Source organism: Colobus angolensis, unplaced genomic scaffold (assembly GCF_000951035.1).
Source record: "Colobus angolensis palliatus isolate OR3802 unplaced genomic scaffold, Cang.pa_1.0 Scaffold203, whole genome shotgun sequence".
NCBI classification, from domain to species: domain Eukaryota; kingdom Metazoa; phylum Chordata; class Mammalia; order Primates; family Cercopithecidae; genus Colobus; species Colobus angolensis.
The window spans coordinates 4,249,423-4,261,216 of record NW_012115189.1 but is presented as its reverse complement, the minus strand read 5'-3'; the positions used below and the strand labels follow the sequence as shown (position 1 = coordinate 4,261,216).

Below are 11,794 nucleotides of genomic sequence, written 5' to 3'. Positions count from 1 at the left end.
CAGCACACCAACATGGCACATGTATACATATGTAACAAACCTGCATGTTGTGCACATGTACCCTAGAACTTAAAGTATAATAATAATAAAAAAGAAATGAGTAAAAATTAAAATTAAACATTTCAAAATTTGCAAGATACTGCTAAAACAGTAGAGTGAAATTTATAGCATTAAAGCCTGTGTTAGAAAAGACAACAAAGATCTCAGATTAATGGGCTCAACTACCACCTTAGGAAACTGGAAAAGAAAAAAAGATACAATTAAACCCAAAGTAAGCAGAATAAAGGATATAACAATGAGAATAGAGATTAGCAAACTAGAAAATAGAATGATTTTAAAAAACTAACCAAAAACTAGTTATTTGAGAATGTCAGTAAAATGGTTAAGCCTCTAGCCAGACTGATCAGAAAGAGAAGACACAAATTTTCAGTACCAGTAATATGAAAGGTGATGTCAGTACAGATTCAACCAATATTAGAAGGAATATTTTTAAATACTATATATGGGCTGGATGTGGTGGCTCACGTCTGTAATCCCAGCGCTTTGAGGGGGCCAAAGCAGGAGGAACACTTGACACCAAGAGTTGAAGACCAACCTGGGTATCATAGTAAGACTCCATCTCTTTAAAAAAAAAAAAAATAGCTGAACATGGTGGCATGGCCTATAGTCCTAGTTACTCAGGAGCCTAAGACAGGAAGGTCACTTGAGCCCCAGGAGTTTCAGGTTGCAGTTAGCTATGATCACACCACTGCCCTCCAGCCTGGGCAACAAAGTGAGACACTGTCTCTTTAAAAAATAAAAAATAAAATAAAATTTGAAAAGGCCCAGGATGGTGGCATACGCTTGTACTTCCAGGACTTTGGGAGGCCGAGGCGGGCAGATCATGAGGTGAAGAGATTGAGACCATCTTGGCCAACATGGTGAAACCTCGTCTCTACTAAAAATACAAAAATTAGCTGGCCATGGTAGCGCACACCTGTAGTCCCAGCTACTCGGGAGGCTGAGGCAAGAGAATCACATGAACCCAGGAGGCAGAGGTTGCGGTGAGCCAAGATTGCGCCACTGCACTCCAGGCTGGCGACAGAGCAAGACTCCGTCTCAAAAAATTAATTAATTAAATAAATAAATATATATACACACACACACAATTTTATGCAAATAAATTTGACAATTTCTTTTAAAAAATTGAGTCTGTCGTTAAAATCCCAGTTCAGAAGTCTTCACAGGTAAATTCTACCAAACATTTAAGGAAGAAATAAAACCAATTCTACAAAACAAAAAAAAGAAGAAAAAAAAAAACCTTTTAGAAAATTAAAGAGGAAGAAATACTTCCCAGCTCATTTATGAGATTGTTGTTACCCTGATGCTAAAATCAGTCCAGAAAAACTATGTAAGAAAACTACAGACAAATCTCCCCATTGAACATAGATGAAAAATTATTAACAAAATGTTAGCAAATTGAATCCAACAATGTATAAGAAGGCAAACACAGGGCTGGGTGCAGTGGCTCACGCCTGTAATCCCAACACTTTGAGAGACCAAGGTAGAGGATTGCTTGAGGCCAGGAGTCCACGAGCAGCCTGGGCAACATAGCAAGGTTTCATCTCTACAAAAAAATAAGAAATAATTAGCCAGGTATGGTGGTGCACACCTGTAGTCATAGCTACTCAGGAGGCAGAGGCAGGAGAATTGCTTGAGCCCAGGAATTCAAGATTGCAGTGAGCCATGAGTGCCACTGAAGAAAAAGATAAGAAAGGGAACAGAAGGGGAGGGGAGAGGAGGGGAAGGCAGGGAAGGGAGGGGAGGAGAGAGGGACAGAAAGAAAGGTAACTTCCTCAGCTCAATAGGAGCATCTATGAAGCATTTATTGCTAACATCATACAAAATGGTGAATGATTGAATACTTTCTTCCAAACATCAGGAAGGCAAGGATGTTTAGTCTCACCACCTCTATTCAGCATTGAACTAGAGGTTCTAGACAATGCAGTAAGGTAAGAAAAAGACATTAAAATTATCCAAATTGGAAAAAAAAAAGAAGAGATCTTTATTCACAACATAATCTTCTATGTAGAAAATACTGTGGAATCTACCAAAAAAAAAAAAAAGTCTATGAGAACTAATAAATAAGGTTTCCAGATACAAGATCAATATACAAAAATTATTTGTATATACTAGCAATGAAAAATTAGAAATTGAAATTAAAAGACAATGCCATTTACAATGACATCAAAAATATTCATACTTAGGTATGGATATTTAGGTATAAATCTGACAAAAGAGGTATAAAAGACCTATATACTACTATAAAACATTGCTGAGAGCCCAGTGCGGTGGCTCCCACCTGTAATTCCAGCACTTTGGGAGGCCAAAGAGAGACCAGGAGTTCGAGACCAGTCTGGCCAACCCGGCGAAACCCATCTCTACTAAAACTACAAAAAGTGGCCAGGCATGGTGGCGCATGCCTCTTTAATTCCAGCTACTCAGGAGGCTGAGGCAGGAGAATCACTTGAACCCGGGAGGTGGAGGTTGCAGTGAGCCAAGATCGCACCACTGCACTCCAGCCTGGGTGACGGAGTGAGACTGTCTGCAAAAAGATTTAAAATTAAAATATTGCTAAGAAAAAAAAACTTTTTTTTTTTTTTTTTTGAGATGGAGTCTTGCTCTGACGCCCAGGCTAGAGTGCAGTGGTACAATCTCAGCTCACTGCAACCTCTTCCCGCTGGGTTCACACAATTCTCCTGCCTCAGCCTCCCGAGTAGCTGGGATTACAGGCATATGCTACCATGCCTGGCTAATTTTTGTATTTTTAGTAGAGATGGGGTTTCAGCATGTTGGCCAGACTGGTCTCGAACTCCTGACCTCAAGTGATCCACCTGCCTCGGCCTCCTAAAGTCCTGAGATTACAGGCATAAGCCACCGTGCCCGGCTGCTGAGAAAAATTTAAGATCTAAATAAAGAGACCGTGTTCATGGGTCAAAAGGTTCATTATTGTTAAGATGGCAGCTCTTCCTAAATTCATCAGTAGATTCAGTACAATCACAGTGAAAATTCCAGCAGACTATTTTGTAGAAATTGGCAAGCTAATTATAAAATGTATATGGAAACGCAAAGGATCAAACTAACTTTGAAAAAGAGCAAATCAAGACACTATGTTAGTAATATAAAAGTAGATATAGAGGCTGGGTACAGTGGCTCACATCTGTAATCCCAGCACTTTAGGAGACTGAGGTAGGAGGATCACTTGATGCCAGGAGTTTGAGACTAGCCTGGGCAATATGGCAAGACTTCTTCACACACATATATATATATATGTTTTTGTTTTGTTTTTGAGACGGAGTCTTGCTCTGTCACCCAGGCTGGAGTGCAGTGGTGATCTCGGCTCACTGCAACCTCTGCCTCCTGGGTTCAAGTGATTCTTCTGTACCTGCCTCCCAAGTGGCTGGGATTACAGGTGCAACCACCACGCCCAGCTAATTTTTGTATTTTTAGTAGAGATGCAGTTTCACCATGTTGGCCAGGCTGGTCTTGAACTCCTGACCTCGTGATCTGCCCGCCTCAGCCTCCCAAAGTGCTAGGATAACAGGCATAAGCCACCGCACCCAGCCTACAAAAACTATTTTTAAATTAGCCAGATACGGTAGTGCACACCTGTAGTGCCAGCTACTGCTGTGAGCTATGGCCATGCTACTGCACTCCAAAGTGATAACCTGTCTCCAAAAAAAAAACAAAACAAAAGTAGACAAACATATAAATAGTAAAAGACAGAGTCCATATATAGATTCATACATATATAAACAATTGATTTTCAGTAAAAGTACAAAGGTAATTCAGGAGAGAAAAGAGTCTTTTTAACAATGCTACTGGAACGATTGGATATTCATATGCAAAAGGAAAAAACCTCAATCCATACCTGTTACATATATAAAAATTAACTCAAAATGGTCCATAGACCTAAATGTAAGGGCTAAAAAATTAACACTTCTAGCAGAAAATATAGGAGAAAATCTTTATGACCTTGGTTTTTCAGATGTGATACCAAAATGGTTTTTTCTTCATCAAATAAAGACTTTCTGTTCCTTGAAAGACACTTTTAAGGCATGCAAAGACAAGCTACAACCTTGGAAAAAATTTTTGCAAATCATGTATCTGATAAAGGACTTTATATATTCAGAATATATAAAGAACTCTTAAAACTGAAAAATAAGAAAACAACCCAATTAAAAATGGGCAAAGAATCTAAATAGACATTTCTCCAAAGAAGATATGCAGAGGTCAAATAAACACATGAAAGATTCTCAACAACTTCAGGTGTTAGAGAAAGCAAATTAAACCCAAAAAGAGATACAATATACCTATTACAATGTCCAAAATTAGAAAGATTGACCATACCAAATGTGGGCAAGGCTGTGAAAGAACTGGAACCTCATACACTGCTGGTGGAAATGTAAAATGTTACAACCACTTTAGAAAACAGTGCCAGACTCTAAAAGTAATGCTTACACATACCGTATGATACATTCTACTCACAGGTGTTTACCCAAGAGAAGTAGAAGCATATGTCCATACAAAGAATTGTATGTTCACAGCAGCTTTATGTGTAAATAAATACTGGAAATAACCCAAATATCTACTAATAGATGAATGGATAAAAAAAGAAAAGTTATGCTATATTTATACGATAGGATACTAAGTAATAAAGGAACAAACTTGATATATGCAGCAACATGGTTGAATGGTGAAATAATTATGCCGAACAAAAGAAGCCAGACATAAAAGAATATGTAGTGTATGATTCCATTTATATGAAACTCTAGAAGATGCAAGCTAATATAGAATGTCAGAAAGCTGATCAGTCATTGCAGGGGTGGGGTATAGAGGGGCACAAGGGAGAAATTATTACAAGGGCCTTAAGGAGACTTTTGGTAATGATGGATTTGTTCACTATCTTTATTGTGATGATGGTTTCACAGTTATATACATAATCAAAACATCAAATTGCTCACTATAAATATGTGCAGTTTATAGTATGTTAAAGCTGTTTTTAAAAAAATAAGAAAGCCCAAAAGAAAGTAGGACTCACTACTGGAATTCTTACTACTCTAGTAAATGTTACAGAAAAAGTATGTAACTCTATAAATTAATCACAGATAGTGTATTTTAAAATACTTCAGTGGGGCCAGGCGCAGCGGCTCATGCCTGTAATCCCGGCACTTTGGGAGGCCGAGGCGGGTGGATCACCTGAGGTCAGGAGTTCAAGACCAGCCTGGCCAAGATGGTGAAACCCTATCTCTACTAAACATACAAAACTTACCCAAGCATGGTGGCACATGACTGTAATCCCAGCTACTCAGTAGGCTGAGGCAGGAGAATCACTTGAACCCAGGAGGTGGAGGTTGCAGTGAGCTGAGAAGCATGCCATTGCACTTCAGCCTGGGCTACAGAATGAAACTCCCTCTCAAAAAAAGAAAAAAAGAAAGAAAGAAAGAAATACTTCAATGGATATTTTTTAAAGCAAAGAACCTTTTGTAAAAGTAGTCTTGACTGTTGAATGCATCTTTTTCATGACTGCTATTGTGATATATTGTGTTTCCTTAAAGTGGATGTACATCAATTTGGCTGGGATAATGACAGCACCATTCCATATCTTTCTAAGAGCTGAGCAACTATAGCATTATGGCGATTGTGCTTTGCCTTGAAGTGGCAGAGGGCAGATGCAATAGCTGACTACTGAGTCTTCAGTGTGTAGTTTGGTGCACTTGTTAAATATGTTTTGTGATTTGATGTTTACTCTACTTGGCATTTCAGCCAAGTTTCACATGTAGGAACTTACATGTACTTCATCAAGACAACATTAGAAATACTTCAAAATGATTCATTTCCTCTTAACACAAATCTAAATTAGTCCTTGCATGGAGACTATTTACATGTGAAAGTTCCTTTTCAGCCTTCTCACAAAATCAGAACCACCAAGTTTTAAAATACCAGTGTGTTTTAAATGTTCTATTAAAAGATCTGGCTTTGTTACCATGGGGTAAAAGAATGCAGTAAGTAGGAAGGATAAAAGTCAGCTGTGGAACTTGACTTTCCAGGTATGTTTTTTGAGCTTATTGTACAGAGTAAGCAATCAGTAAGCTGATTGGCAGTTCTCCTCTTTCCTGCCATGCTCATAGCAGTGGGACACAGGAACCATGATGTTCTTTCTCACCTCCTCTCTCCGATCCTACAACTGTGGTGACTCAGCCTTTCTTTCTTTCTTTCTTTCTTTCAGGGTGTGAACGGCATGTCTGTGGATGAGAAGCCTGACTCCCCCATGTATGTGTATGAGTCCACAGTCCACTGCACCAACATCCTCCTGGGCCTCAATGACCAGCGGAAAAAGGATATTCTCTGTGACGTGACTTTGATCGTGGAAAGGAAGGAGTTCCGGGCCCACCGGGCTGTGCTGGCCGCATGCAGTGAATACTTTTGGCAGGCGCTGGTCGGACAGACAAAAAATGACTTGGTGGTCAGCTTACCTGAGGAGGTACAGTAATTTGGTTTGTGTGATTGTTGACGAATGTTTATTGACTTACAGAAAACTGGCTGAGTAGGAGCTAGAAGATGTACTAGGTGCCATGTCCCCACTCAGGAGCTGATGTCCAAGTCACACGTTATGTTTGTGGCATTGTCGGTTTCTATTTGATACACTTAAAGTCTCAGAGGCACAGAATATGAATATCTTTCTTGAAGCGAACTGAACCTCACCTGCGGCTCAGTCACTTGTAGTTTCTAGTTCACTTACCCTTCAGGTTTTGAGTGGTTCAGCCTAAGTTTGGCACAGTCCTAGATGTGGGATCTGAATCATTGCTATGATTTCTGTCTTTCAGATGGTGTAAGGATCACTAGATTTCCCTTGAGAGTAAAAGATTGAAAGCATTCACAGCAGCTTCTTTGCTTGGGGGGAAAATAAAAGCAACTAGTAATTTTCACTGTTAATTCAGTAAGATTCTAGGAAGTGTAAATTTGCTTTTCTCACCATTGTTGAAAACAGCCCACTCAGGTTTCTTAATTACATCAGTGAGTATGGTTATTTTGGCACTTTGGGGACACTAGTAGCTGGACCTGGTCTGTCCAGAGATGACATTTAATTGGATGATTTAAGTTGTAGGAACCCAAAAAATGAACTTCACAGTGACAAACCATTAAGTGGTCACCCTTTGAGCCATATATACACTTCCTCTTAGTTCATCATCCTGACTTCTGTCATTCCTATGGGACTAAAGGTAATATTTTGTGTTTGGGCAGAATCATTCCCTGTGAACCACCAGCACAGTGTGCAACTCTTGGGCCACCACCAACAGTTGCACAAGCTGTGTACTCTGTAACTCCCAGGAGTACAACTCACATCCATAGTTTCTGCAAATAGATTCCCTAGAATTGTATAGCGTTCGACTAAGCAACTCTTCACAGCAATCTTAGGAGAAACCAAAGACCCCATCACCCAGATACGATGCTGATGGTTACAACCGGCATTAAATCCCAGAGGTCACAAACCGGATGCCTTCAGGGGCCTGGCAAATAATACAAATGAGTGAAGTAGGTTGTATATAGGACAGTAGGAAGTGATGGGGCACTCACCTGCTCCACCAAAAGGCATCTAAATTCAACATAAAAAACAAGAAGCCAGGTGTAGTAGAGTGCACCTATAGCCCCAGCTACTCAGGAGGCTGAGGCAGGAGGATCCCTTGAGCCCAGGAGTTTGAGACAAGCCTGGGCAACATAGCAAGACCCCATCTTTAAAAAAATAATACTTTGGGAGGCCAAGGCAGGCAGATCAGGAGTTTGAGATCAGGAGTTTGAGATCAGCCTGGTCAACATGGTGAAACCCCATCTCTACCAAAAATACAAAAAATTAGCCAGGCGTAGTAGTGGCGCCTGTAATCCCAGCTACTCAGGAGACTGAAGCAAGAGAATCGCTTGAACCTGGGAGGCAGAGGTTGCAGTAAGCCAGGATCACGCCATTGCACTCCAGCCTGGGTGACAGGGCAAGACTGTGTCTGAAAACAGACAAACAAAAAGAATAATTAAAAATGTAAAACACTATTTGTGTTTGTCCATTTGACAGACAAGACATGGGTAGTGGAGGTTTCTTCAGTTCCCAGTCGCTTGTTAAGCAACATCTGCTGTTACCCCTGCTGAGCAGGAAAGCAGCCAGCTGATGAAAATGAGGACTGGGGCCAGGTGCAGCAGCTCATGCCTGTCATCCTGGTACTTCAGGAGGCCAAAGTGGGAAGACCACTCGAGTTCAGGAGTTCAAGACTGTCTTGGGCAACATAGGGAGACCCCATATCTATAAAAGATTTAAAAATTAGCTAGATGTGGTGGCACACACCTGTGGTCTCAGCTACTCGGGAGGCTGAGGGGGGAGGATCGCTTGAGCCCAGGAGATTGAGGCTGAAAGTGAGCCATAATCACACCAGTGCACTCCAGCCTGGGTGACAGTGAGAACGTGTCTCAAAAAGTAATAAATAAATAAATAAATAAGGGCTGTATAAACACTAGCATTTTCACGTTTGCATCCTTGTTACATACTCAACATAGAATGCTCCATTACCACTCTGCATCCCACTAATAAGTAGGTAGCTAGAGAGATCCTGACACTAGAAGCAAAAGGGCAGATCAGCTAAATGACATACTGGGGCTGGGATAAGGAGTGGAGCATTGGGTACCAAGTAACAGGAAAGCCAAGGAATGGCAGCTGCAGCATAGCCAGGGGATCCTGAGCTGGCCTTTCCTTAACTGCGCTGTTGGGGACATACTTAACTAGCTGCCCTGCCGTGAAGTCTAGGTGAGATGATAAATACAAAAATTCTCAGCACAGCCCTTATCCTCTAGTAGGCATTTGACAAATATAAGTCTCTTTTTAAAGGCAGAGTCTTGCTCTGTTGCCCAGGTTGGACTGGAACTCTTGAACTCAAGGGATCCTCCAGCCTTGAATTATTTATCAAAAATACAATACCAAGGCAGTAAAATGTAAAGGAAACTGGGATACACATGTATATGACATAACCTTAAAGTTTCTTTTTAGATCAAATCCCTGATAATTGCTTATTTCCATGGCATTGGAAATGGCATTTTAAATAAGAGGCACACCGTATCGACATCACACAAAAATCTATTTGGCCTTTTAAGTGAGAATTTGCTGTGTGTTCTCATTTAAATGAGAACTGCTGTGTGTTGATTTTCTTTCTTCCTCCCCCTGTAGAATGATTATCCTCCCTACATCATCTACATCCTCGAAACCACTGAAACATTCTAGTTGCTCACGTATCTGAAATCATCAGGTAGAACTAGGTCCTTTTTTTTCTTATGAAATGCGAATTCATATTTTCAGTAATCCAGCTGTGAGTATCTTATTGATGGAACATGCAAGCCAGCCCCACTGGTGTTTTCTTTTGAGGCTGTGTCATTGTTTCTAAGGCCTCCTTTGAAGAGCCCTCCCCCTCTGCTCAGGGCACCTGCTGTGGACCCACGTGCTGGGCATTGTTTTCCTTGTCTTACTGTGTGCACACTGAAATGTCCCTGCAGGCTCAATGGAAAGTGTCACACTTAGCTCAGTGAATGGTTTCATAGAATTTGAATTAAGTGGTAAATAAGTAAACATTCTAAACACTACCTTAGAAAGTAGCTGTCTGGAACTAATTGGCATTTGGTTTATAGGATACAAGAAAAAGCATTAAATTAGCTCCTTGGAAATGTTTAAACCTCATCATAATCCTATCGCTGAATTTGAATCAACTTCTGGCCCTGCCCTCCTCTTACTCACACTTGACCCATCTCCACTTCCTTGGCAGCCAACCGCTGCGCTCCTGAAGGGGGCCCACACCGCCAGGCCTGAGAGTTCCTCCTAGGAGCCTGAAACTTTCCAACACCAACTGCCACCCTCCCACCCCACTCCTCATCCACTTTAGGCAGATCTGCCCTCCAGCGACTGTCCAGTTGTGCAGTTCCACCCCCAAATCCCAATTCCTGATGAGCCGCGCCATTACCAGCACATTAGAGCCACTCACAGAGGCCAGCATAGCCTCTAAACTGAAAGAGAGACAAAAACAGAGGGAGGCCTCCTTCTAGAAATCAAGGAATAATTGAATTAGCTTGCTATAAAAAGAAAAAAAAATGGCAATCCCTGGAATTTCTAGGACTTGAGTGTTGGTTCCACACTGAAAAACATACCCAGGTAATTGTGTCAGCAAATAGTAGGAGATAAGCCACTGTACTTAGTACTTTCATTACATAACAAAGCAGATCATTCAATTTTATAATGAGTCAGTATATGTTGTGCTAAGAGATGAAGAGAAAGTAGTTGATGTGCTAAGCATTGCAGGGCCGTTCTTCCACTGCTCATGAGCATGACACCTCATCAGCTGTAGTCATGGAGGCCATTTCAGGTTGGATGCCAGCCATGAGGGAAGTAGCATCATGACTATGAAGTTCAATCTTACGGCATGTCGAGTTCAGAGGACAGGGAGGGGATGTGCTTCCTTAGAAGATGCTCAGCCCACAGTGGGTTTGCACATCAACCCTCTTCTTACATGGCCGCTTGACTGCCTCACAGAATGCAAGGGGAAGAGCGGCTGTTAAAAGGTAACTCTCAAGGTCTCACCACCTTTCTCTGGCTTGCTTCCTCTGTCCTTGTACCCTCTAGAGAAGGGGATGGGTTCATGCAGGGAATGGCTACAGGCTGGGGGTGAGTATGGCCCCTGCAGGTAGACCGTATGTTGTCCTCGGTATAAATAGATTTCAGGCTTGTGCTGGCTTGTGTTCTCTATCTTTTGCTTTCTCTCTCTCTCTCTCTCTCAACATTTTAGGGCAAATCTCACTTTTCAGTGCTATACAGGAGAGAAAGCTGACCCAGAAGGACTCTAAAGAAAAGGCATTTGTTGTTAAGTCTTAACCACAGGCTGCAATAAAGAACATTCCTGCAGCAGTACTGCCAAGCACAGATGCCAACAAGGAAATTATGGAATCTTCTTGTCTGGAAGTTTTTAGAGGATATGAAAGCTGTTAATGTCTCTGAGATGGTTTAGGTTCAGTCTTTTAAGGAAGCAGTAAGGCAGTCATGATTATCTTTGGGCAACCCTTTCAGCATGTAATAGTACAGAAAGCAGTTAACACCACCATACAGGTGACAACAGCATTCTGAGCCTGAGGGTGAGGGCAGGGGAAGGTGGAATTTTGGTGGGAAACAAGGGTGAAGTCTTCAGGAAGTGGCATGACCCGGATGAAAAGGGCAAAGCACTCACCTAGCCCAGAGCACAGAGCCTGCCCTTTGGCCTCACCCCATTCACCTAAACAAAACTCGGAAGAAGACACCATCACTCTTTGCCTGAAAAAGAGTAATGGGCAGATTTTTTTAAACTAGGATCATCAGCCATGAGGGGCTGGGAAAACCACACTCTGGGCCTTGTTATCACTGCATGTGAGGTCTTCAGCAAACCAATCCTCCTCTCTGGGCTTCTGTTTCCTCACTCATTTATTTATTCATTCAATAAATACTTATCAAGACCCTGCTATGTAACCAGGAGGCATCATTCTAGGTACTGGGCAAACCTAGCTCACATTCTAGTGGGGAGGAGGAGGAAAGAGAGGAAATTAATCAGTGTTAAATATACTTCGTCAGATGCCATTGAGGAAAAGAAAACAGAGAAGGGAGTTAGGGTAAGAGTATTACAATTTTAAAAAGAGTGGTCAAGAAAAGCCTGTTTGAGGGGGTGACTTTTGAAGAGAGACCTGGAGCAGGTGAGGGAGCTGGCTG

General features: G+C 41.6%; 1 protein-coding gene across 3 annotated transcripts in view; it reads left to right on the top strand.

The window, feature by feature from the left end:
* The window catches only part of BACH2 (BTB and CNC homology 1, basic leucine zipper transcription factor 2), a 370,236-nt gene that overhangs the window by 278,289 nt on the left and 80,153 nt on the right, over positions 1-11,794 (top strand). For all 3 annotated transcript variants that reach the window (XM_011941938.1, XM_011941939.1, XM_011941937.1), the window contains one exon: positions 6,269-6,523. In XM_011941938.1, coding sequence (XP_011797328.1) covers positions 6,281-6,523 — 243 coding nt within the window. In that variant the 5' untranslated portion in view covers positions 6,269-6,280. The remainder of the gene's footprint in view (positions 1-6,268; positions 6,524-11,794) is intronic.